Raw genomic sequence first — 27,478 nt, 5'->3', positions numbered from 1 at the left:
TTTATTTTTTTTCCTCCCTTTAATTCTGCACCACAGTGAGCTCACATAGCGCGCAGCTGACGCCTCTCAGCGACGCAGATGAGTTTGATAAGCCGGCGAGCTCGGGAGCTGCCAACGCTGCCTCCAAGACGACCAGGGCGCCGGCAGCCGCCGCAGCCGAGAACGACGAAGTCGAGGCTGCCGCCGAGGCCGCCACCAAGGCGGACGTGCAACACGCACCGCAGTCGTCCGAGCGCCGCCACCGTCACGTTACCAAGAGGAAGCCCGCGCGCAGAACCGATGTCGCTACGCGTCCCGAGAAGCGACGCCACACGACACGACGACGCCACCGCGCGACAGAACGAAACCCAACGACCCGACGACACCGCACGACGCAGGAAGAGGAGGAGGAGGAGAGAGAGAAGGAAATGCTCGCGGCGACGCCGAAGCGACACCGAGGCTCTCCTGCCGACGAAAAGCTTGCAAAGCCCGAGTCTGAACTCGGAAGAAAGCAAGTGGCGTCTCGGACGCAGGGCCCACTGCAAGAGCTGACGGGACCCAAAGGAAGGCGCCTTGTTCGACGCGTGGTGCGCAAGCGCCGCAAAACGACCCCGCTCGTCGGCAACGCGTCTTCCGCGGTTTCCGCAAGCCCAATGCTCCTCGGGACCACAACGGTCAATGCCGACAACGATTTGGAGGACCGAAAGCTGGACGAAGCGCAGGAACTCGCCGAGCGTCTTTGGGGAATCATTGCCGAGACAGTGACCACGCATTCCGGTCGCATCGGGATGGCTTCTCGAACGAGCGCGGCGTACACCTTGCCAAGACGTTCGTCTCATGTTTACTCTCAAGCTACCGAGGCAGTCAGCGACATAGAAGGTCGACGCCGATTGGAAGTACTGGCACCGAATTTCGGGGGGAACAGTGCAGCGACTTATGGGCTACCGACGAACGAGACCTGCGTCAACCCTTCGCACTGCCGGGCTCCTTCCTACAACAACGGTAGTGGTTCGCGCCGAGCGCCGCCGGACAATGTGGAAACTGAAGAACCAAGGACATTTCAGCACCCTGCTGAACTAACACGTGACTCAACGCCACCCAGAAGAACGCAGGGCAAAGCGTGGACTCAAAACAGACCGCCGAAGACAACCGTGATGTCCAGTGGAGCGCTAGACCTATTAGACTGGCTGTTCGGCCTCGGAGTGAACAATAGGCTGTCGAATACAGAATCTGCGCGGAAGGAGTTCAGAACCGAGAGTTCATCAAGCCTTGCAGCGAAGACTAGCGATGACTGGTCTACCCATTCCTCGCGGTTTTCGACCACCGGAGCTGGTCCTTCCCTGGCAGCCAAAAGTCACGAACTGACTTCCAAAAGCTTTAAGAACCGGTCCTACAAAATGTCGGACCGTATCATTGGTGTAGAGACAGCAGCGACGTCATCCAGCCATAAAATAGCGACCAATTCTGAGCTGGAAACTGCGACTTTCCGGAAGATATTGAATCGCAGCGACGCATCCTCGCTCAGTAGTACATCATCGCCATCTCAGACTCCGGTGGAACCCTTTTCAGACATGTCCAGGGGACTCCGAACAGGTAAAGTTTCAGAAGGCACGGTGCCTCTGTCATACCTGCCTCCAAATGAACCTTTAGCCACTGCGAGCAGAGAGATTCAGCCGAACGGCAACAAATTTAGCGCTTCGGTGGGCAAGCCACTTCAGTTTTCCACAGAAAGCGATGCTGGAGGCGGAAATGCCGATCCCAGTCTGAAAGCCTTAATTCTGGCTGACGAAGACTCAAGTGAGGATGATTACGACGACGGCTACGAAGAGGACGAAAAGAACAACGATGACAACGATGAGCAAGACGCTCTTATAAAGAAAGGCTTATTACCAACGTTTGGCAGGCGTCAAGGACTGTCTGGCCCCGAGAGACGAAATTACAGTGACAACCAAACGAGAACGCCCTTCAGCGCAAGTGATAAGAACTTGGTTTCCAGGAGCCATTCGGTCTCAGCAACTGAACGTGAGAGCAAGGAACCATCCTGGAACTTTGGGGGCGCAACTCAGAAGCATGGGGCCGATGTTGGTTCCGAAGATGGTGGACATAGGCATAGCACAGTTCGTGGTATCTCTGGAAGAATCAGAAACTTGCGTTTGAATCCGCCTGCGCCGAATGGTGTCTCTGGGCGGAGTGCAGCGCCCGGACAAGCGATGACTGAAAATTTCATGGATGGGAGAACAGCGGTAGCAAGCAGCTTGTCCGACAGCGATGAACTCCCAACGACGTCTTTCGCCGAGGAACGTATGGACTCACCTACGAAATGGAGTGGTGTCCGTGACGCAGAGGCTCGAGGTAGCCCTGTTCGAACCGCGGCAACTGAAGGACACACGCCCTCGCACGAACCCTCCGGAGAGGTTCCTCGCCTCATCTACAACTCCGAAAGCCACAACTTGACCGAACCGACAAAAGCAGCCGCTCCCACAAAAGCTTCTGGGAACACGGCATCTGTGAACGCGACCACAAGCAGCGAGCAGGGCGGTATCGCAAGCGGCGGTGCAGTTTCCAGAAATCATACAGGCTCGACCGTGAACCTCCGTTCCATTCCGCCACTGTCGCACCTTGGAGAAGTTCCGAATGCTCCAGTTGTGCCCGAGGTACTGAAGACGGAACTTTCCAAAGAACTTACCACAAGGGCGTCTACGAGAAGGCGCTTGAGGTTGGAAACAACACCGCACAACAGCGCTCCAGATGTCCTCGAGCTCACGTCGTCGACCGGAACCGTCAGTTCCAAAGCGCAAGGTAGGTTGCCTGCGGACAACATTGGGCTAGTGTATTTCGCCTCACTGTGCCTAAAGTGACATCGTTACACTCACTCGCTCGCTTGTTGCCTCACGGATGTGCCGATGGGGGAGAAGTCATGCGAGAAAACATATAGCTTTAGTTGCACGCCACCTATGCTTGCGAAGAAGGTGCCTTCACTTGTTAGCTCAGATGTCTGCATAGGCACAAGTTGCAAAGGATATTAGAACATTCCTATTAAGCTTTAATCAACGAGAACGATTCCTCTCAGGGATAGATACCCCCCCTTACCAGCACCAAGCTCGAAGTAGCCATCAAGCTTCTTAAAGGGTTGAGCAAACCTGTGTGAAATGAAATCAATGGCAACTTTTTAAATAAGAAAATGAAAGGCATAAAATGGGGTTGTTTGCCTGCACGTACTGGAAAAAAACGCGAACATATTACAGAAAAATAAAGAAAAAGAGTTTTCTTCGCTTGAAACACTTCTGTGACAATGAGTGAGCATGATGACAATGGTTAGGGAATATTTTATGAGTTGTCTCTACGCTACTAACCGGCAGATGTTCGGGCTAGTAGGTACAACATTTTCTTTTTTTCTTTTGAAAAAAATTACCCACAGCGCCTTTGTCGGTATTACTGCGGGAAGCACAAGGCTTCATAAAAGAAATCCGCAGTTTTGCGCAAAACAACAATATCTGCTGATAAAGAATTACATGCAGTAAGCTTTTTTGGGAAAAACGAATGCTTAAGAAGATCGGACCTGGGGTCGTATGGTCGAATTTTATTTCGAGGTCCAAACGGGAGAGCAGATAGTGCGCTGGCTGACCATAAGTTCAAACATTAATACCCGTTTCCTTGTTATAAATTGAGTAAAAAAGTTTCAGCCTTAGATTATGCCTTCGATCGTTTAAACATTGCCATTAAGGTCCGTCTTCACGTCTCAGGTGCTTTCACACTGGTCGTACTTCCTCAGAACAAATCTTGCTGCAAGCGAGTAAATACGCTCCAAAGCATCAATATGCACCTTGTGAAACGGATCCCACACAGGGGAAGCATATTCCAGTATAGGTATCACATAGGCTTGGTATGCGATCTGATTAACTTTTTGGTCATGTGCTTCAGCTTTCGTTGCAGAATTTCCGGCCCTGTAATAACACTTGATTTGTTCTCTTGATATCCAATCTTCAGAAAACATGACACCCAAATATTTTTAAAGGTTTTCCTTCATAATAACTCGATTGTTTAAAACGTATTGATTCGTGAACCTATTGACTTCTTTAGCAAAGCTGACGCGGACGCACTTGTTAGTACTCAGTAATACGTTTTTCTTGAGGCACCATACCGCTATGCGACTATGGTCATCCTGAAGCTATGTGGAATCCATTTCGTCATTCAAATTAGTGTGCAAAACACAATCATCGGCAAACATTCTGACATTGCAATTGGTTATGTCTAAAATATCATTTATGAACACTAACGAACACCATTGGGCCCAACACAGAACCTTGGGTTACCCCGGAAGTAACAAACTAAAGAAGAAAGTGAGCCACTTAATATGACTCCCTGTTTTCTTGATGTCAAATAGCCTACAATCAATTTGCTGTTTTGCCAAGTTATTTAGAATTTGTGGTGTAATCATGTATTACGAATTTTTGATGTAATGGTCATTGAAGGATGTATTCCTTGTTGCTCATCTCGAGCTTCACCCTGATGAATAACACAATCAAGCGTTTGTGTCTGCAATCGTTTTTCTTCCCTTAGATAAGTTTCCATTGACAGCTCAACTGTTTGATAAACATCCCCCTCAGAGACACGTAGCCCCGGCCCACACAAACTTCGTAGAAATTTCTAAATGCTATTTTTTTTTCTTTTAGGTCACACCTTGCCACAGAAGCTGCACATCATGTGCTCTATAGGGGCCACATACCCTGGCCCCTATCCCGTTGAGCTGTGCGACAAGATCATGATCAAGGACGCGGTGTCGTTTGATCAAGTGAGGATCAAGTTCACGGTCCGGTCGTATGGCAAGTATTGCGCACTGTTGGAGTTATTACGTCGTGGTAATAGTCGCAAACGTCCCGTAGACGTAACAGCAGTAGTCTTTCTTGATCAAAAATGGCGAAACTGGTATGACCACAGCCTTAAAAAGACAGGAGTGGTTTCGTGAGTGGGCTTATAGACTAGTAATTCAGCGTCAGTCAAGAAGAGGGTTGAGAATAACATCATCTCCGGTCAACCTCGGAGGGGTTCCAGGTCATAGGAGAGGTCTCGTCCAGCCTTTAGCTGCAGCGGACGGTTTGGTCGAAGTATGAGCACCATCGCTAAATTCGCAATCACCAGGATTTTTGCGAGGGTCGCGCTGAAGTATACGAGGAAGGAACCTTGAACAGAGACAGCGCAAAAGAACAGGAAGTAAGTGACAGACAACGGCGGCTGCGGCTTGTTCTCTTGCGCCATTTCTGCTCAAGTTGGGAACCAACCAGGCCAAAAGCGGACACTATTGAATGAAATTCATTCTCGCAGACGCCTTCCTGGCGCTCAAGGCACAGCAGATAAAGCGGCCCTCGTTCAAGATCGTCGGCCTGATGACTTGGCGCAACATCGAGCAGTTCCGGTTGCTGAACCCGTCCAGCGACGCCTTCGTGGGGAAGGTGGAGCGGCTGCTGCTACGCATCAACTTGGACGGCCTCTGCATGGACCTGGCAGGAGTGTCGCGCGGAAACATCATGGCCTACAGGCACATCCTCAGGGTGCGCCTTCTCAATCAATCAATCAATCAATCAATCAATCAATCAATCAATCAATCAATCAATCAATCAATCAATCAATCAATCAATCAATCAATCAATCAATCAATCAATCAATCAATCAATCAATCAATCAATCAGTTATATCACTGAAGTTACAGCTTGAGTGATTTCGTGAGCAAACATTAGGAAGAACTCGGAAGCAATACTTTTTGTAACTTCTTTGGCCAGTAACTACTCTTAAAGCAGTTGCACCCTTTGGGGTGTATATTTGTCCCACAAGAATAATCGTCATCTGACTTGCTTGCGCTTCCTTTCTTTAAACTGCTGCGCTCGCTACTTTCCTGTCCAGAATGCTATGTCACGCTGATAACGCGCATGCCGTTCGTGACTTGGGAGTACCGGGCTCGCGCCGTTAAAGAAAGGAAATGCGGGCAAGACAGATGGTCATTATTGTTGTGAGACAAGATGCGCCCCAAAGGGTGTGAACTTTTTTGAGAGTGCAGCATGTGTAATGCGTACCTGTACAAAGGGTTGGGGGCCAAAGGCCACACTTTCTTGAAACTTGAAGTTTTGACTGGTTGCCCGGATGATCTCATTTTGTTCTCGCAACGATGCCCGAATGTTCCCACCTGAGTGCCCGGTTAACGGCTCTGGATTCTGGCCCAAGGTCACTTGAAGGTCGCAGACAACGGGAGCTAAAATCATGTCATGCTTATTGAAATGAAGGTCAGCTAGCCTGTTCTGGCAACCACCGTCGAACCATTATGTTTTCATTTTTGCGTTAGGTCGTATAAAGCGCTTCTTAATGCGTAAGCATTCTTTGGAGAGTACCCTTGTTGGTCATGCGAAAAATCTAATGCCTTGTAGCTGCATAAAAATGTGTAACTTGCGAAGAAATTTAATCAGTGTCATAGTGTGAATCAGATGATTGGTAGCTTTATAAGCGATAATGAACAACTTAAATGGGACGCCATAGAAAATGCATGGCGAAGCTTATAGTGAGCCAACTGATATTTTGGGTTGGGTCAACTTGAAATTGGGGGATGGGCCAGCTTGAAATTTGGGAGTTGGCCAAGTTGAAATTTAGGGGTGGCCCAAATGAAATTTGTGGTTGGCGAACGGAAATTTAGGGGTGGGCCAGCTTGAAATTTAAGGGTGGGCCAGCTGAAATTTGGGGCATGTCCACCTTGCAATTAGGGGCTGGCCCAACTCAAATTTGGGGGTGGGCCAACATAAATTGGGGGTGGGCCAACTTGAAATATTGAGGTGGGCCAGCTTAAATTTCAGGGTGGGCCAATTTGAAATGTAGGGATGGCCAAACCTAAATTCGGGGGTGGGCCAATGGGCCAACTTGAAATTTGGAGGTGGGCCTTCTTAAATATGGGGGTGGGCCAAATGAAATTTGGGGTTATGTTTACACGCACTTAGGCAACTCCAGTGGAGTTTTCGCATACCTTTATGTAGCACGTATGGAGCAACACGAAGCTGTATCGGGAGCTATTCATATTGCTCTGCAATTTTCTCATTGACACTTTTCATCTAATTATAATATTGGAGAAGTTAATCAATTAATAAGACTAATTATGCAATTAGGTGGAACGAAAAAAATAATGTGAGTATCTCCAAGAGACAACAAACATTACCTTGGTTTTGTCCAGCTACGGGGCATTTGCATATTTTTATTGTTTGGCTAATGACACCTTGGACAAGCATGTCTGTTCCCTTTTCGGCGTTTCCTATTGACTGCATGAGTTATTAGTCCGCTACAGCGCCGTGTGATACGACTTCGAAAGTGAGCTTCTAGGGCTTATATGTTATATATAGGTGCGTTATTTCTACCTTGCAGCTACCACGTTTGAATGTAGCGCCATTCTCCCTTTCCTGCCTGTTTCTTTCTCCAAACTTCTCAGCATCTGCCGTTCGTGTGATTGCTTATCCTTGCCGAAGGGGTGCAAACTTGGCCAGTATGCACGCAGTACTCTCTTTGGTTAGTCACCGTGTATAATACCTACGGCGGAGAGAAAAGCTCGGGAGAAAATTAAAACGGTTTCGGGAACGAACAGCGGGGCTACCGCGACGTGGATTTATAGCGACTTTTGAGCACATCGCATGTTCCCAAAAGTCCTTACCGCTGCATGCCTAACCAAACCGGACCTCAGACGCTTCAAAGCATCTGAGGTTAACTAAATGGAACAGTTATTTTCGGAGCCCTCCCCTTCTCAGCACCTGACCTGCTAAAGAAACCCTGTTCCAGAGCCCGGCGACAGATCTTGCTATTCGCAGAGTCGCTTCGAGACTGCTTACAAAAACTACACAGCGCCGGGCGCGGCGCAGTTTTAATGAATCAGCGGTAATGAATGAATGAGCCTTAATAAGTTGGACTTTAGCAAATGAATGGGTGAGTCGGTTCTTTGGTAACAAGGAGTCCTTCAAATGCCACGTATTCGTTGTTGCGACGGAAGTACTTTGTTTGTACCCGCCGCGAAGATACCTACTAATGAAAATAATCTTACGACACCTAATCACTTCTTGTGAATTGTGAATGCGAAAGCATTAATGTCCAATTGGAAGCCACTGAGCGTTCTTGCGAGTTATGAGCTGCTCGCGGGCAAGCGAGCGCGCTGAGACGCTTGGTGCATTTTGATTTGGCCGAGGTGCAGTTAGACTCACCTACGGGGCAGAAACCTGGAGGCTTACGAAAAGGGTTCTACTCAAATTGAGGACGACGCAACGAGCTATGGAAAGAAGAATGATAGGTGTAACGTTAAGGGATAAGAAAAGAGCAGAGTGGGTGAGGGAACAAACGCGAGTTAATGACATCTTAGTTGAAATCAAGAAAAAGAAATGGGCATGGGCAGGACATGTAATTTGGAGGGAGGATAACCGATGGTCATTAAGGGTTACGGACTGGATCCCAAGGGAAGGGAAGCGCAGCAGGGGGCGGCAGAAAGTTAGGTGGGCGGATGAGATTAAGAAGTTTGCAGGGACAGCATGACCACAATTAGTACATGACCGGGGTCGTTGGAGAAGTATGGGAGAGGCCTTTGCCCTGCAGTGGGCGTAACCAGGCTGATGATGATGATGATGATGCAGTTAGAACGCGGGCGAGAGCTTGCGTGGGCCATGGACGCGCGGATAACGCAGGGGAGGGAGAGCGAGGGTGACGTGGCGTCGCGGCGACGCCGTCCTCTCACACGCAACACCTGGCGCGCTAACGCTCCACAAGGCGTTCCCTTTCGCCCGCTCTGCTCCGTCGAGGCGCGCTCGTGAGTCGTGACGCGGCGTCACAACCAATGACAGTGGAAGCTTAGGTGCTGTTTCGCTGTTGCAGACGACAGCAGACGACAGACGCAAGACGTTTTCGCTTAAAGGGCCTGTAAGGTCGCTCTGATTGTTCGGGTTCTTAAGTCTCACGAATCGGCCTCGTGCTTTGTGTATAGAGAGGGGGTTCACTTCCCCCCATGTCAGCGGGGCGACATTTGCTGTGTTATGTGGGGTCACAGGCAACGCGCGGGGTTGGGTGACGCGTCGCGGCAGGTGCCAGGCAGGCGTGTGCCGATTCCAGGAAGTCAGTATTGTGCGCACGATGTTGGCAGTCCGCCGACGGGTCACACAGACCAGCCCTGAAACGAACCGCTGTACAAAAGGTATTGTGGGTCTGGCGCCCGAGTCCCTGACTAATTGGAGGCGCCGCCGAGGTTAAGAAGGACTTAGCAACTCTGTCCCCGTGCCGCATGCAGTGAGCATGGACCTAATCTGCTACGCGTCCGGAACGTAATCGCCAGCCTTGTTGTTGGGTGCGACTGCCTGTGTGGTGTCGAAAGCCAGCTTACCGTGCACGCTGTAGGAATGCGGTGCACACGTAAAGAGTGCATTCGCACGACGGCGTCTTGGAAACACGCACTCAAAGAACTTTGTCTTGTAGACAATAAATTTGAAGGACAAGGAGGGTCATCCGTCTCCCAGACGGCCAAACTTTGAGTACAGCGGCACTTCGTGGTGCCGGTGCCCCTGCTTCCGAGACATTTGCAGCCTAGACGCCGTTGGGATTTGAAACGGTCTAGCGATAACTTGTTCGGGCCTGGCGTGTTTTGCTGAGCCGGTCACTCACTACGGAGAAATGAGAGGGCAACGGAGTTTTGGCGAAGAAGGAAAAGAGCTTTGTTTTCCAATATGTTTATTTTTAAGAGTAAGCCCATCCCTGTGGGTTGTGGCTTAACAAACGGTTGACTCTGATTGGCAACTGAACCTGTGGGACGGGCCAACGGCCCTACCGCCTTTTTTCTTTGTATATTTGGGCTATAAAAATCGGGACGACATGCTGTCCCTCAGACTTGGCTGAAATCAGGATTGCTGATAGATCAGTGAGCCTCCGTACTATGTACGTTAAAACGAGTCTGGGCTCTAACAGTCATTGAGACAGTAGAAGAGTGAGACTTTGTTTCTCAATTGTTCAAGTTTGTAATGTATTTGTTTTACCTGCCATGTATATAGAAAAGTTTACGTATAAATACTTCTGACCTCATCGTTTCCTGCCTGCGTTTGATCAACAACTGCCGATCATCATCCGAGAAGCTTCAAGTTCCAACGGTGAAGCGAGGACGGAGAACGAACGAAACTTTACTGGGCCATTTGACGCTTTCGCACAAAAGAAAAGAAAAAACAACAACTTTTCAGTGAGTGTGTTACGGCGTGGGCGTCTTCACACAGCACCACGTGACACGCCCACGGCTGTCGGCTAGTCGTAACCAACCGTACTGCATCTGCGTTTCTATTCTCTTTCCACTGGTGCGCTTGTGAATGTGCTAAGATTTCATGTGTACATGACGATTTCGACATTGGCTGTTAACGGGTTCACCAGCGCATTGAAAACTATTCTTGATCCACAGAAAATCCATGAATTATTGCACGTGATAGACGCACAAGGAAGAAGACAGCACCAATGCTGAAGGTTCCTTAAGTTACGCTGCTCACTCCTGTGCAACGGTATATAAATGGGGTAAAAATTACGACTGAGCGCTTTGTCAGAGGAACACAGTCCTTAAAGTTAACAGCAAAAATAACCACTCTACGCCAGTCGAAGTTCAGGGACAGGTAATGTAGGGATTAACCTGCTTCAGAACTATGGCGACGTACGCACTCAGTGATTGGATTTATCAGGGCCCGTATTCACGCAAGCGTTATTACGCCAGAACTGTTCAATTCGGGGGGACGCTCGAACTTTCACGCGTCCGTGATATTGTTTTTCCCGCATGGCTCGTGTCTCTTGTAATTCGGCTTGCCCGCGTAATCGGGCGCAAGCGGTGGTCGGTGGGGTTGCAGACAAGTACGAGAGATGGCGCGAGTGTTGCGCTGCTGGCGCCACCTAACGGCGGGGTTACTCGGGCGCAAAATGAAGTAGCCTGTTCTTCCTCTTTGGCTTGGGGTCGACGAGCGGCGAGAACATTTCGGGTAACTGGGCCGACACTTCTCGCGGGACCATCCCGAGAGAGGCCTCGGAGCGGGGCACCGAAAAGACGAGCGTGGCACCGTTCGCATGAGTGGAACACGCGAACGATTAGGCCTTGGTTTCAAGCATGGGGGCGAACATATCCGCTCGCTAGCCTGTCGCAATGAGTCGAACTTTCTCGATTCGTCAGCTCCCATCGGCCCGTTCTATTGGTTAACTGTGGTCCAGCTGTCTAGACTGGTGTATAAAAGGCGCAGTAAGTGCCCTTGCGATTGTCTGCACTACTTTGTTGTGGTTCCTTTGCCCCAAGATCACTTGTGAGACCCCGCAAAGTGCAGGTGCGGGTCAGTTGTGACACTTTATGTAATGTTGACGAAGGCAACCGGTCCATCTGAAAGAGCACTTACGAACGAGAAACTTTCTGAATTTGGTTCCTGGTGCGTAGAAAGCCAGAAGCTCTTACGTGGACGATTCTTTTTCTTAGGATATGCGAGTGAGGCTAATGGACACGAAGTTCCTGTGCTCCCTCTTCGACTACAATGTGCTCTACAAGGCCTCATTCCAGGACCTGCTTTCCTTGCTCAGGTAAGAGTTCCTTCAATAATGGTCAAGTGTTTTTTGGGTCGAGACCGTGCAAATCATTCTTTGACCCTGTGATTCGTGAACCTTTATTTCATTATCTAGACGGTCAAAAAATTATTCGCAGGTGTAGCTGCCTGTCAAACATCAGCAAAACGTATATGAAAAATCCTTGATATGGAAGACGTCAGAATGCTTTCGTAATTTTTTTTTTCGTGCGTTTCGCTTTGTGTCCGTTGAGGAAGCCTCTTTGCATATATTGAGAGACACGCACGAGCTATCACGGCGGTGGTGAACATCAGAAAGAAAAACGCATTGTTCTAGACACACAGGCAAAGAACACAGTCTCCTACAATACTTAGTAAAGCGAAATATGGCGCTGGCATCCCTCCGATGCAATGAGAAAAACCGTACAGTAAATGTAATTCGCGTTCGCGAAGCCCATGTACTTCACCGCAAAGTCTTTGTTCGCGAAGTCCACGTATCTTCGCGCTCGTGGCTTGAGGCGTTCTGACTCGTAGTTTTCTGAACAGAGCAAGGCAATCGGCTTGTGCCGGTATGCGTGAAGCATTGCGAATTTTTACATCTTAACGCAATATTTTGTTGCGAATGGCCGATTTTGTTGCAAATGACGGATTAATTTCGACCACTTGGGATCCTTAAGAGGAAGCTTTAGCTCGAGTGCTCCTATCTAAATATATGTAAAAGGAGAATTCGTTTTTCTCGGCAGCCACTGCACCAAATTTGACGAGGTTTGTTGCATTTAAAAGACAAACTTAAGATCTAGTGACTGTTGGTTTCGAATTTTTGAGTTAGGTCGTCAATTTTTTATTAAAAATTGGCAAAAATCAAAAACTTTCAAAAAACGAAACTGTCAAGTTTACAACTCTGTAACTCAACCACTAAAAATGACAATTCAATTCTGTGAATTGCACTAATAGTACATCTAAAGCGGACAAAATTTATATGTTACAAATGAATATAAAAAAATTTAATCATCGGGAAATACAACTTTTGCAAAACCGTTGTAACCAACGTAACAAATTCACGTAAGATGTAAAATGAAATATTTAATTTGTCCGCTTTGAATGATCTAATGGATGCCGTTTACAGAACCACGATATCTGTACTTGATGCAGAGCTATGAATTTGTAAACTTCGTGCTTCTATATTTTCCAAACGGTCAAATATTTGAAAATCGTTTTAAGGAAATTCAAGCCCTAAATCGAAATTCCGCTTCCAACAGTCACTAGAATTTAACTTTCTCTTTCAGATGCAACAAATTTCATCAAAATCGATTTAGGGGTTATCTCATAAAAACGTTTTTGCTTTTTACATGTACTTGAATAGGCCGCGTCGGAGTTGGGCCCGAGCTAAAGCTTCCTCTTAACGTGCCCCCGAATGCAGCGGGACGTGGGCCGACCGCCGCGGCCGGGATTCGATCCCGCCACCTCGTGATCCCGACACCATAGCCGCTAAGCCACCGCGGCGGGTCACTGAGGACCGAGGTTTGAACCCACCATCGGTTGCATGCAGTTAATTCTTTTCGAAAGTGTGCATCATTCGGTAAGACAGGAGCACCCAGCAGTTGCAGTCAGTAAATCCCTGGGAGTGTTCGCAAATAAAAAAAGACAGCCTCGCTTTATAAAGAATGTTTCCGGAATTATTTTTCCAGCACAACACTGCTCGGCTTCGCGTGAGCTGGGGCTTTCGTGCAGAATGCGCTGGTCAGAGGACGCGCCAGAAAGCTGCCACCATTTTGTCCTTGACTCGCGAGCAGACGTAAATTGCTCGGCGGGCGGGCGTGACTCCATAGCAGGAAGTTGCTGCTGCGCCGTGCAACTTTCCCGAATCTATCTTCGTGGTGAAATTTCGTGGGCGTCCGTGTACACGCGAAGGCAAGAAGAGGCTGAGAGGTATTACGCGCGGGACCCTACGAAATCGCCGTATATTTTGCTCCTCGCTTTTCCTTCCGTGTTGTGGCTGTTGCGCTTTTCTTTCTATTCCTGTCTCGCGTTTGATGAGCGGCTCGCGGCTTCTTGCGCGCAGGGTGTTCAACACGACCGTAATATACCAGAGCGTGCAATCCATCTCGAACATGGAGACCTCGGTGCCCAACGCTCTTCGCCACCTGACCAGGAGGAAGTACTCGCTGGTACGCCCGAGCTTGCGGCTGGCAGTCTTGTCGTCACAGTATAATTAACGTTAGTAACTACACGGCATGTTTCGGTGATAGCTGTTTCAGATGATTAAAAACGGATGATTATCATTTCTTTTTTCTTCTGGACGACTTTGACCGAATTGGCGGACATCCGAATGGTGAACATACCACAACGCTGACATCCACAACTGTTGTTTGTTTTGTTTCAGAGCGGTTGTTTGTATCTGGGCTCCCTGCAGGCTATATTTAAGGGGTTTCTGTAGTATGCCATTAGTTGAAATGTCCCGAGGAATGGAACGTCCTGGGAACATCCTGAATGGAACGTCCTGGCTGTACTCACCGTTCAAAAGTTAGGAGGGTCACGAACGCCAGGGGAACCGCAACACACAGCCCAAATACATATGCAGCGAAACATGGCCTCAGAGATCGCGCGCTCAGTTTGAACTCGCGGAGCAGACCGTACAATATATTCAAAGGCTGTATACCTATGTCGTCTGCCGTCATAATTAGGTCGATGACAGCAAACACAGCAGTTTAAGTATCTGGAAATGCCCCCGCAGGGGCGTCTACGTCAGCAGGCGTTTGGTACGTTGCGACACCACGTACCCGAGCACACGAGGGTTGGACCCTCCCGCCTTCTCCTTTCCTTTCTCTTCATCTTTTTCTCCCCACTCCCCTTTCCCTGTGCAGTGCTGTTGAGGTGTCCTCCTGTGAGAGACAGTTACGGCACTGCACTTCTCTCTTCCATTCTCTTTCATATCACTTCACACATCTGGAAATGCTGTTCTCTATATTTCCGCGTCGCGCTGCAGACGGCTGCCTTGGAGTTGGCGATGGAGATCCGGGGCATGTCTCGACACCGCGGCGTCTGCTGGACGCTGACCCCTTGGGGCATGGAGTACAGGCTGCTGCTTCCCAACGAGGCAACGGGTGTCGGCGTGCTAGCGCGGTTCGTCCGCACGGCAGTGTCCGGATCAGACGTGAGGCGCCCCTCGCAATTACGTTGTAGACTCGCGTAGGAGCCGCACTTACTTTTTTCTTGATTTTGACCAGGTGTGGCCCTCACACGAGACCGGGCCATTTGGTCAATATTTTTTTGTGAAATACGAAACCTGCCACGATCGTCTGCTCTCGCCAACTGTGTAGCGATGCGCGAAAGTTCGCTCGAACGCGAACGCAGTTGCTTCTCCAAAATTTAGCAACGGAAAAGTTGCACCGAACGCAATTGCTTTTCGGTTGGAACTATATCTTTTGTGAAATTTTCGGCTGGGGGTCAAGGGGGGGGGGGTGCGCGGCCCTTACAGAGGTGTTTTACAGTGCCTAACGAGGATTCGGTATTGTGGATGGACACCAAGAAACCTTCCTTTGCGCAGTTGTGCACCACGTACCGGAGGTTACCCAGGACCTACGACAACATGACGGCCAGCTGGTACTTCGTGAACAACACCAAGTGGGTGGCCTACGACGACCGAAACTCGCTGGAGCAGAAGGTGACGTCCGTTAAGGCAACGTTTCGCACGAATCCGCACCGAGCGATAATAGATAGCTGCGTAAGCCGAAGAGAGAGAGAGAGAGGAAAGGGGAAAGGCAGGGAGGTTAACTAGAGGGGAAGATCCGGTTTGCTACCCTACGCTGGGGAAAGAGATAAGCCGAAGAGCGAACGCACCGCAGCCGGTAACGCCTACACCTAGCCATTTGATCGGACCCTTACATCGTGGTCACGCGATACAGCGCAGCTTCCCTAGTGCAGTGCACATACACGCAGGGTTTGTGTCGTGTAAAGAAACGGTATCGGACACTTGTAAATTGGCGAACCATACATTTTCTTTTTGTTTGCATCTCGCTTGTCAATTCTTTACCAAAGGATATTAAGTAAGTGATTTCGGGATTGAAACCACCTTGTTACAGCGAGCACGCTAGGAACTGGCACATCAGCCTTCAAATAAACGTTTTCCTCGAGCTAAATGGGCAGTAAAGGAAAAAAAGAGGAGAAATAACGAAAGAAAGAAAGAACGAGAAAGAGAGTGAAATAAATAAATAAATAAATAAATAAATAAATAAATAAATAAATAAATAAATAAATAAATAAATAAATAAGCCGTTACGTAAGCTTCGAGTGAGATGATTAATTTTATGAAGAAGACACGTGCGATTTTGTGGCGAGATATCGCGTAGGTTGCGGTTTTCTTACGTCCATTGGCGCTGTCAACTGGTAGGGCGACAATAGCCGCTGAAAAACAATAAAGCCTATTTTCAAAGTAAAGCTAGCCTGATTGAGCTTTTCAAAAGTTGAATTTACCCATCGAAAATGAATGTTTATTTTTATGGCCCTCTTAAAAGGGGAATTGAATGTCAATAGTAAACCAGTTTTGGATTAGTTAAGCATTTTTTGAACGGCTCATGTTTCGTCCATTTAGCGGGAAAATATTGTTTATAAGCGGATGAAGTGAAGGCCATAGTTTTGCTTCTTCAATTTCAATTAAGTGTCGTACACGGTGTTCCGTAAAAAACAGACGTGCTTTGGTAAACTTCACCGGTAGTGCAGATATGCATTGCGGTGAGATTGTTTATGATTGAAAATAAAAATATGTGCAAACGGAGGCCTCAAGGGAGCTTCCGGCTTTGCTGCCTCCATTGCCTTTTTTGTTTGCTAGATGCACCGTCAAAGTAGGGCACGTTGGTCAGACAAAACACTTGCGCATATTCGCTTTGTACGTACGTTGCGTGTGCTTCACTGCACTACGTTGCTATACTGCTCTGAAGTTCAATATGGAACGAATATAAAGCTTCTGCCAAATTTTGCATCCATACCCCGGTGCCTGCTCTATTGTGTGACGTACGGATTTCACAACGTCTTCTCGCTTTTCGACCGTTTTGGCGCAGGCGTTACTCTCTAAACTTTGTCCGTTCACCCTTTGGTCATTGGCATTATCCAGATGACGTCATCGAAGCGCGGGAAATTCGATGTGGAGAAGCCACGAATGTTTTTTCTTTGCGTCTTTTTTTTCGGGATCCTCAATTAGTTTTCGTCCACAATATCGCTGCCATTTTCGGTGTTTAAGTGTAACTTGCTGATCAGGTTTAACTCGAAATTGTTCTTTAGCGTCTTCCCAGTCGCGGCGGCTACGTTTCGACGGTGACAAATCGCAAAATGCTCGTGAACACAAATGTAGATGCACCATAAATAATACCACGCGGTTAAAATAAATCCGGAGCCCTTCACTGCGGCGGCGCCTCCCGTAGCGCTCCAGTTGCTTCGGTACGTTAAACACAATCAATCAATCAATCAATCAATCAATCAATCAATCAATCAATCAATCAATCAATCAATCAATCAATCAATCAATCAATCAATCAATCAATCAATCAATCAATCAATCAATCAATCAATCAATCTGATTAATCAATCAATCAATCAATCAATCAATCAATCAATCTTCTACAGTGTCCTTAATCTTCCCACAGGATAGTTCATAGCGATTTATCCGGGTTTAAATTGGCAAAAAAGAAGTTAGGCGTGTGGATGTACACACAAGAGGGAAACGGACAACACAAACGCCGACTGTCAACTGACAGGTCACTGTGTGACCTGTCAGTTGACAGGAAGGTCTGTGAAGTAGGCACATGCTAACCTTACCTGCGCATGCTCAGGAATTCGCCGACAAGTTTTGTGTCTGTCTTCCTTTCCCGTCACTGTGCGACCTTTTAGTTGACAGCCGGTGTTTGTTTTCCTCATCTTGTGGCTTTAATGGTTGGCATTAGGAGTGGCGAAAGTTAAAAAAAATTGTATTATATATATATATATATATATATATATATATATATATATATATATATATATATATATATATATATATACACACACACCAACAGTTGCCCTTCCCTCTTCGAAGAGGGGCAGGACGTGTGGTGTCGAGTGATATCTCCTGAGCAACACACTTTGCAATGTGCTGAACGCGCTTGACGTCACGCATCCGGAACTTCAAAGAGGCGCGACGTTTCTGCCAACGCACTTCCTCTCGCACTTTCCGCCGAATCACCGCTGAATTCTTCCGCTATAGCGTGAATCCCCGCCAACTATTATAGCTCAACTCTCTGCGGTTTTTTTTGCAAGACTCACGCGGGCATCGCGCATCGCGCAGATCCCGCAGCTGCTGGCGGCGTACGCGCCGGACTGCGTCTACGTGGAAGACGTGCAGCGGGACGACCCCCGGGGCGTGTGCGACCGGCCTTTCCCGCTGGTCTCCTCGCTACAGGGGATGCTCGCCGAGGCCCTCAAGTACACCACGCACCTCGCGGGGTCGTCGACCACGACGACGAACTTCGCGCTCGTCGGCGATCGCCGGGGAGAAGTGGTCCTAGCGCGCCACGGGCGCGTCTCGCGGACGTAGCAGGGCAGCAGCAACGGCCATTAAACGCTTCGCGATTTCTCTTCCTTGACATGCTCATCTTCGTATCGTTTCCGGGTCCTTGCGGGCTCCACAGAAATGAGTAACGAAGATAAGTGTCAGTGCAGGAAGCATTGGAAAAAGTCAGCAAAAAGAAAGATTATGCAGAAACCATCGCGGGATGCTTGTCAAAGTTAAGTTTGATTTACAGCGGTCGTAAAGCGGGTAATGTTTTGTTTTGGACAGGGTGATACGAAGAAAGGAGGCCAGAAGGCGTGGACACGATAACAAATGGGATTTGAAGACGTCATCACGTGAAATCGTATTCGTTATTGCGTCGACGCCTTCGGGCCACCTTCCTCGTCCTCGCCTTCTTGTTGGTGAGCGGAAATGACGGATACAGCAGACCCAGTTTCAGGCAGCTTCTTTTTAACTCGTTTCGCATTAGGACTACATCGAAACTCATACTGGGTCGGACTGGCTAGGCAGAGTTAACGGCGTCTTCGGACCGCTTGATTGGAGAGACACGACATCACCAGCTTGACTTGCGTTGGGATTTTGGAAACGCGGGCGATATTTAGGCACACATCTTGTGCGTTGGGGTGTGCCCCCGATAACATGTGTGCTCCAACCTGCAGTGCACCGTCTATTTGTCAGGTAGCTGTTTTTGAAACGGAAAATTGTCATCCACCCAGTTGTGGCAAAACTACAAAACAAACACGTTGCGGTTTCTCAGAAGATCCACAGTTAAAGAATTAGTCCTGGTCCGGGGATTGAACCCTAAATTAATGCCCTTCCTAGGCAGTCGCTTTACCATGTCAGCTAACCAAGAGGCTAGTGTATCGCAGAGCGAGGTCTAAATATTCGACGGCTCGATACGCACAGGCCCACTGAAATTGGCAAACCAATTCTGCGGAAGCCCGTAACGGACTGCTCAGCCGGCAAATGATGTCCTTCTAGTGTTTTAACTCCAGACAGTCCAGGTGAGACTGCGTGAGCCACCAGGGGGCAGCGCGTAAGGGAACCTCAATGTAGCAGCGCTGGTGTAGGTGTATGCCTCACTGTGACTTACATCGTCTGCTTTGGAGCAACAGGCGGCTAACTGCATGACTTCTGGACCTTGAGCAGCAGGGCGGGGACCGCCTATTCGGCGGGCGCCTACTAGAGCTGATGTTCTATCCACAGGCCCAACTCGATCACGGCCCGCTGCCATGAAAAGCGATTGCCGTCGAGGACTATCTGGCTGGCTTGACGACCAATGGCCACACTGGGGTGGACGAGGAGGACTTTGGCAGGGATAGTTTAATGATTCTATTCAAATTATATAGCTTCTCGCGCTTCGTCAATGGTCTTTGGTCTTCGTCAGCGCTCCGTCTGTGCGTTATCACCACGATCGGCCGATCATGAAAGGAGGATGGTAATAAATAGAATAGAGCGAGATGGATTCCTGTATTACAGAGAGAAGAAGAGAGAGAGAAAGTTAAATTGAAGCTGTAGATTTCAGCCCTCATATGTGCAGGCATTTGCTACTTCAGATGAGGCGCTTCAAATGGCATCGAAAGGACAAGACAATAGATAAAAATAAAATGGAAACAAATTTAGGAAAAACAAACAAATCAATTCTAGGCGACAAAAGGTCGGCTAACGTCTGTAAGATCGGACTGGCGTAAGTACTGACGTAAGGGCCTTCGTATCTCTGAATTCCTCACTTCGGTTCCAGATGGCTGAAAAATAGCCGGTCTGTATCTGTCCCCGTATATCAAGTGAAGTCGTTGCAGCTAACCGTGTACGCGGCGGTATAACCGCGGCATGGACAAGGCACGTGATCAGTATGAGATGGCTTTCGACGGTGCACAGTGGTGCACTGAGTTTCCCGATCTTAAACAAACCTTCACTAGTGTAGGCTACACGAAGACTCAACCGATGAGTGACTCCCTCGACTTGCTTTCCCAATCCTCGATGGACGCCCCTGATATCATGGCGGCCATTTAATTTAGAAGGAAAATTTAACGCATTCGCTACTTGGCAATGAAAGTCCCGCACTCCTTGTTGAAACATAGACTCGGCCTCGTCACTGGTTCGCTCTAGTATCACAAACTACGAGTTGATGTTGACTAATAGAAGCTTTTCGTTCTAGGGCATGGGTATGCAAGAAATACTGCAAAACTTGTGGAGATAGAAACAATCAACGAATACAATTATCGCCAATATATTACGCAACAACAAAAACGGCAACGACAAAAGCTTTCTTTGGGGCACGCGAACCAAACTTTGTGACCCACTGAAAGCTCAACACAACGGTGATAACTACGACAAAGAAGTTACTAAGGCACGTGCCAATGCAGAGACTCGTTCATACAAAGCAATCAATACAGAGATGACCTCGTTTACTGTCTGTAGGGTAAATGCTCTCTATGACGTCAATGACGGCGATAACGGTGGTGTCAAGGGGGCGATTGCGCTGTCGCACATGCTGGAGTGCAGCGGTTGCGTACGAGGTCGGCAGGATTTCTCTACAAGTGCAATTCGTTTTTCGCACCTCGTCGGGCGTTATACCACACATGTCAGCCAACGACAGTCCCCGACTCCTCCTCCTCCTTCCGCTGTCGTGCGACGGAAGACGATGTTGCGTAATAATGACCAAGACTATGGCGAACGCTGGAATCCTTCCTGCTCGCCGTGCGGATGCCCTTGAAATTACGCTTGGATGCGGCTCGACAAAGGTGCTAGATCTCGCGCGAATCGCATTCAGACGGGCTGCTAGCGGCGCTCTTACGAAATTAGCGGGGCGGAGCTGTTGCGAGATCGCCTACAGTCATTGCTGCTACGGACACGAATGTGTTATTACCCCGGACCCTCTGTTTATCCGACGACGCGTATATTCATTTCTCCCTTTTTTCTGGCAAAACAAGCTGTGGTTGTTGGTTTGACGTGAACAAATGCCTACTGAAAGATCCATCCATCCGTCCGTTCGTCTAACTAACTAACTAACTAACTAACTAACTAACTAACTAACTAACTAACTAACTAACTAACTAACTAACTAACTAACTAACTAACTAACTAACTAACTAACTAACTAACTAACTAACTAACTAACTAACTAACTAACTAACTAACTAACTAACTAACTAACTAACTAACTAACTAACTAACTAACTAACTAACTAACTAACTAACTAACTAACTAACTAACTAACTAACTAACTAACTAACTAACTAACTAACTAACTAACTAACTAACTAACTAACTAACTAACTAACTAACTAACTAACTAACTAACTAACTAACTAACTAACTAACTAACTAACTAACTAACTAACTAACTAACTAACTAACTAGCTAACTAACTAACTAACTAACTAACTAACTAACTAACTAACTAACTAACTAACAATTAACTAACTAACAATTAACTAACGAGCAATTAACTAACGAACAATTAACTAACGAACAATTAACTAACTAACTAACTAACTATTTTGTTGCGCAGTGAATAACATCGCAACACGGTCGACGGAGGCGCATACACATGGATAGAAACCTTGAAGCTGCCTGATGATAAATTTGCCTTAAAACTACTTAAAATTAGGCAGTGTTGTCCACTGGATCAAGCGTATGAAGCTCGAAGAAAACTTGTCACATCCCCCGCCCTTCCCTCAGCCCCTCCCCGTTTTCCTACAAAAAGTGCGCTGGCCTAAAATATACTTCTTCACCTTGTACTCTTTTATTAAGCTTCGTTTTTGTCATAGCACGATAGAAAGGAAAAAGATATAAATATTTGAATATCTCAGTCGCATATCATGTGACTTTTGATGATCTTAAAAAGTTTGTATATTCACCTTCTCAAACTTGGGATGAGTTTATGTAATACTGCTGTACTCTTAAAATATTGTTCTACGCTACAATATTGTTACACTACAGTCATAACAATTGCGGAGCTATCTATAAAACTTCTGCAAAACAAGAAGATTACCTTGCTACTGATTCTCTAGATTTTATTCGTTATCTACCATATCCCCACGATTCATATCTACATTTATAAATTATAAAATTCATACTTCAGATAGACAAATAAAAAAAAATGATTTCAACATCAATGCCCTTTACCCCACTACTTTGCTTCCTCATAGTTCTTTTTACATACTTCCATTACGCATTCTTTATTTGATCTACGAACTTTTGCTTTTTGTTTTTTTAAATTTTTGCTGCTAATAACCGCCGAAATCTTGTCATATCGCCCACAGGGGGGTTCGTGTCGATTCTGGAGTAAATCATTATCATCATCACCCTCACCCATATTCCACGTCAGTAAACAACAGACGCTTGTCCTGCTTTCGTGACCGCAGGCGCAAATCGTTGCCTCGTTTTAACCAAAATTTCCAACGATGCCCAAGAACGACGGCATGTAAGTATATGGAGATGTATGCTGAGCACGTTGTGGCAGTTTCTTAGAGAGAACAGCGTGTTTGTCCGTGTTGCAAGAGCCCGGCGCAACGCCGAGGCCCCTACGGTCGCCGCTTTCCTGCAGAGCTTTGTTCGACCTGCCGAACAGCGCGGACGTCAACGGGGCAAGTTCTACGATCAGGGCAGATGGGCCTGCTTTCATCGCTGTCGTGATAGCACATGGTCATCCTGTTCGCATAGGTCTTGTCCCGTCGTTTGCACTGCTCGCCATGCTGAACGCTAACCAACAAGCCCAGCTTAGAACTCTCGCACAGCATTGTCAAGTCATCACGTGATCGCTTCATAGAGCTGAGACCCTATAACGTAAAACGATTCCAATGTGTTTTTATTCCAATTTCCTGACGTCAAATTTACGTAACCGCCGACGCAAGCATGGAGTGGTTAACCGAAGCGTTGTCGGACCAGCCCAATCAAGCGCCCTGCTCCTTTAATGGAGCCTACTTTTGTTCGCTTTCAAAGCGAATAACATTGCCTACATTGAGTGGTTTTTCTTATCGAATCGGCTGACGAAAGGCGAGGGACACCCTCAAGTAGAGAGGGATTCTATGGGGCTGAGCCAGCGCAGTGAAAATAGATAACCGGATAAAGAGGGGCCTGCGATTGGTCCGCTTCCCTCTGCCCTTTTCGACCACCTTGCGGTGGCTGGTAGAAAATCGCAGCGGCGTGCAACGGAAGGTTAAGAATGCCGCTAAAACACATCCTCAGCAAAAAAAGAGTTGGCACAGCGACGTCGTAAACGTGCCCAAAGTGCTCGAAAACGTTGCACGGCCACGCAAAAAGTTTTATTATACGCAAATAAACCCGCGCTCTCCTGCAGGTGCGAGTAGCCAGTGCCTGAGCGATCGGCGGGCAGCCATCTTCTACTACTTTCGGAACGGGGTAGTCTCCGGCTATTCAGAAAGAAATTCAGTTTTGTTTGGCATAATAATACATTTTTAACACGTACACGTCATTTTGACACGGTGAGTTTTTGCGGTTTTGTGACGTCGCGTGGTAGGCAGGCGAAGTGGGCACAGCCCGAGAACTTCTGACCAATAGCAGAGGGCTAATGGCGAAAAGGCGTCGAATCAGAAATAATTACATTTTTTTTCTTTGGTCTAATTAGGCCTGTACAACTCATATCAGATGTGGAGTTGTCGCGGTTTTGGTGACGTCGCGTGACAGACAAAGTGTGGGTGGCTCAAAGAAGTTTTTGATCAATCGCGGAGGGCTGATTGCAGTATTGGAATATAAAAGTTTGGAATAACTTTACATTTTAGCGCCCCTGTTCTGCCTTTATCGGGGGACGCAGTGGGGTGTGGTGGGGAGTGGGATTCGATTATCGCTGCCTGAAGGTCTGGGACTGCAGGGGTCGGTGCTTTCAGCCAACGAGCGTTGCGTATGCAGCGTCTTGGACAGCACTGGACAGTCCGAGACGACAAATCGAAGAGACCCAGCGATGACATTATCTGTGCAAGCGTAAACCGTCCGCGTCACAGCCTGGCGCCTTGGCTGAAGGCTCTAGGTTAGACATGTTGTTTACGTCCATACCCAGACATGCGCAGATTTTTCAAGAAGGGTTTTTAGAAACGCTTGATGCTCAGTAGTACATAGTAAAGGCCATACAGGGATAACTGTATCGCGCTCCGGACAACCAGACCTATCATACGGCTACCCACAATACTTCTCTAGCCTCGCGCTTCTGGCCTACGCATGTGTCCCAGACTATACGCAAAGTCTGTGCTTCTGTTCACTGTAAAGGAAGCTCCTTCAGGGGGCGCTACCGATCTGCTAACACGCGTACGCGGGCTGCAGAGCGTGACGCAATGAAGTTGCGCGGGCGCCTCTGTTACATTCTGTACCGACAAAAAGAAAAAAAAAGAAATCTGCAACAAAAAGAAACGTTCCAACGAGGCCTGATGAGGTGACCTTTAACGGCGCTGAGAAATAGGCGTTTCTGAGGGACGAACAAAGTCTACGCCTCTGTGTTCTGAGCCACGTCATACCCGTTTATTATTTACTGTTGAGTGAACTCGGACGGGGAGGTGTTCGTAACCGCCTTTACACTCCCCTGTTTTCAGGCACGGACGCAAAAAGGTTGCCTGCTCGCTGTGCACTGTGTCCATTTTAACTGTCACGGCGCTCTCGATCGTGGGAGTCTACAGGATCGCAAGTCGCGCAGGTGAGCGCACGGAGCCGCTTTCCTTCTTTTTCTCCCGCTGTCGGTACTCTAACACGTGCGCGACATGCAAACAACGCACAAGCCATAGTTTAGGCGCAAGGTAAATTAAAATATGACGCTTAACATAATCCGAAGTCGCACGATGGGTTATGAAGGACGCCGTATTGACCACCTAGGAGTTGAGCACGAGGTCGCGGGATCGAATCCCGGCCACGGCGGCCGCATTTCGATGGGGGCGAAATGCGAAAACACCCGTGTACTTAGATTTAGGTGCACGTTAAAGAACCGCAAGTGGTTGAAATTTCCGGAGTCCTCCACTACGGCGTGCCTCATAATCAGAAAGTGGTTTTGGCACGTAAAACCCTATAATTACACCTAGGAGTTTGATAAGTTCCAGATAAAAAAAAGGACCATGCAACGAACGAAGGAATGAAAAATAATGCGCGTAAAGTTAAAAGATAGGAACGCAGGGGTGCGGATTAGTGAGCGAACTAGTTGATATAAATGATATCTATATTTGGAATTGGAAGAAATAGAGTTGGCCAGGCCATGTGTAATGCATAGAACAGATAACCGATGGTCTATTAGAGATATCGAACGCGTGCTACTGTGGAGTTGCTAATGGAAGGAGACCAAAGTCGAGGACGGCAAAGAATTGGGTGGTCTGGCGAAATTAGGAAACTTGTAGGCATAAGCTGGTGTCAGCTGGCGCAAGACAGCAGTAATTGGAGATTGCTACGAGAAGCCTTTCGTCCTGCAGTGGACGTAAAACAGGCTGATGAGGATGACCTGAATCGCGCGAGACGAGCGTTTTTGGCATTCCGCCCTCATCGAAATGCGGCTGACGTGGCCAGGCGTCGAATCCATGACCTAGCGCTCATCAACAGCGTGCCATAGCCAATCAGCCTTATCGGCATCAGTGGCTATGGTAAAGTAACTGAGATCTGTTAATCAACTAAGTTAACGCGTGGTAGTTGGGGAAAGGAAGCTATCATCATCATCATCATCATCATCATCATCATCATCATCATCATCATCTGCCTATTTTATTTCCATTGCCCAGGACGATGGCCTCTCCCTGCGGTCAGATGTGGAGCTGTGGCGGTTTTCGCTGTCTTGTGCTAGCCCTGTCCCTGTCTTATCCCTGTCTTGTGCTAGCTGATTCCAACTTGCGCCTGCAAATTTCCATGCAGGAATGCCGGGTGAGTGGGGGCCGCTTACATTTGCGCCCCTGCTCACATGATATTCCGCCCGATCTGCCTGCGTTTAACGGGACTGAACTACTAAAGCGCCAAACAGACGACACAAGAAGAGACACGGACAAGCGCTCGTCTGTGTCTCTTCTTGTGTCGTCTGTTTGGCGCTTCAGTACTTCAGTAACATGCACCAAATAGCCCAACAAAATGTTCTGCTGGTTTAACGGGATGCCGAACACGCTAAAACTCCCTATTTTCGGCTGGTCGTTCTCGAGCGTTCCGGCAGAGCTTCAAGAGTCGGGTTAGGTTAAAGAACTAGCGAAACTAAGCCAGCCTTGATGTGCATAACGACGCCCGATTATTACGATTTGCCGCTCGAGGAAGGCGCGCTTTGCGGTGCTGTATTGCACCACAATAAACCTGATTTTTACTTCCAGAGCCAACATGTCTTCGACATTCCGTAGGAGAAGTTGTTATTTTTTTCCGACTTTCTGTGCACTAATGATAAGTGGAAGGTTGCCAAAGGCTTGCTTTCGGATACTTGCGTTTCAGCTGACGCTGTGGCGATAAAAACAATCTGTTATTTTACAGGGACAGCCCTACACCTTGCAGCTGACGGTAAGCACTACAGATCTGCCTAGTTATGTCGGAGCTGTTGGAGTGTTCACCCGCGAAACCTTAAGTAATCTAAAAAAGATAACCATTGAGGACGGGCAAGTCTGATATCGTGACTGGTTTAAGGGCATCAAATGAGGAAGTAAGGACTTAATGCACGCGCCGTTTAGAGTTCAAAAATGTTCTTCATATGGCGCCCCGACGTAGGCTTTCCAGTGTTCATTCTGCAGAAACAGTCGAGTGCTCGCGGCTCATTTATGCAGGACTTTATTGCCAGTATCTATACATCAAGGGACATTGACACACCTTTCATGAAAGATGAAAAACGAACCGTAATGAGTGCGGTAGCTTTAAGTACGAGGGGGAATCAGAAAGTCTTTGCCCCTATATTTAAAAAAAAATTACGGCTGTAAATGCGGAGTCAGCATATCCATTCCCAGCGGTGTACCTTTCTTGGACCGGCCCGGCCTTATCTTCCGGTAGCTCCGTGGTGCGGCGCTGCTGTCAGTTGTTGAAGATGGCGGTTGTGCTTCCAAGCCCATGGCGTACGAGCAACGAAATGTGATTCGTTTTCTATGAAGTAAGGGAACGAACGCCCCGTCGAAACTCACAGGGAAATGCAGCCCACGTATGGGGAAATGCGTCTCGCTTTGAGAAGTGTTAGATGGCGGTGTCGTGAGTTCGTAAAAGGGCAGTGACGACTTGCATGACAATGAGCGTGCGGGGGAGGCCGCGTGCGTTGCTTACTGGCGACTGCGATGAGACGGATTTAGGAGCTGCGACGGGACAAATGCACGAACCGTTGCGGGGAACATGTGGAAGAAATAGTCTAAGGTACGTAGAACGGTACGTGTATTGGTAAACCTGTGCGCACCTTATTTTGACCAATAAGAAATAGGGGCGAGAACGTTCTGATGCGCCCTCGCAAGTGTA

The 27,478-nt window shown here is 47.9% G+C and overlaps 2 protein-coding genes across 6 annotated transcripts in view; both read left to right on the top strand.

Moving 5' to 3' along the window:
• Positions 1-18,157, top strand: part of LOC135910610 (mucin-19-like) — a 31,155-nt gene extending 12,998 nt beyond the window's left edge. For both annotated transcript variants that reach the window (XM_070534336.1, XM_070534335.1), the window contains 8 exons: positions 37-2,778; positions 4,653-4,802; positions 5,302-5,528; positions 11,462-11,562; positions 13,606-13,711; positions 14,530-14,697; positions 15,091-15,207; positions 17,860-18,157. In XM_070534336.1, coding sequence (XP_070390437.1) covers positions 37-2,778; positions 4,653-4,802; positions 5,302-5,528; positions 11,462-11,562; positions 13,606-13,711; positions 14,530-14,697; positions 15,091-15,207; positions 17,860-18,108 — 3,860 coding nt within the window. In that variant the 3' untranslated portion in view covers positions 18,109-18,157. The remainder of the gene's footprint in view (positions 1-36; positions 2,779-4,652; positions 4,803-5,301; positions 5,529-11,461; positions 11,563-13,605; positions 13,712-14,529; positions 14,698-15,090; positions 15,208-17,859) is intronic.
• Positions 18,158-22,391: 4,234 nt separating this feature from the next.
• Positions 22,392-27,478, top strand: part of LOC139056256 (uncharacterized) — a 30,169-nt gene continuing 25,082 nt past the window's right edge. For 3 of the 4 annotated variants that reach the window (XM_070534332.1, XM_070534330.1, XM_070534334.1), the window contains exons 1-3: positions 22,392-22,514; positions 24,634-24,734; positions 26,522-26,548. In XM_070534332.1, coding sequence (XP_070390433.1) covers positions 22,495-22,514; positions 24,634-24,734; positions 26,522-26,548 — 148 coding nt within the window. In that variant the 5' untranslated portion in view covers positions 22,392-22,494. The remainder of the gene's footprint in view (positions 22,515-24,633; positions 24,735-26,521; positions 26,549-27,478) is intronic. The other variant, XM_070534331.1, reaches the window with a different exon arrangement.

The sequence above is a fragment of the Dermacentor albipictus genome, chromosome 2, assembly GCF_038994185.2.
Source record: "Dermacentor albipictus isolate Rhodes 1998 colony chromosome 2, USDA_Dalb.pri_finalv2, whole genome shotgun sequence".
Classification (NCBI taxonomy): domain Eukaryota; kingdom Metazoa; phylum Arthropoda; class Arachnida; order Ixodida; family Ixodidae; genus Dermacentor; species Dermacentor albipictus.
Note: the sequence above shows the minus strand (reverse complement) of the source record. Positions and strands in the feature narration are given on the sequence as shown.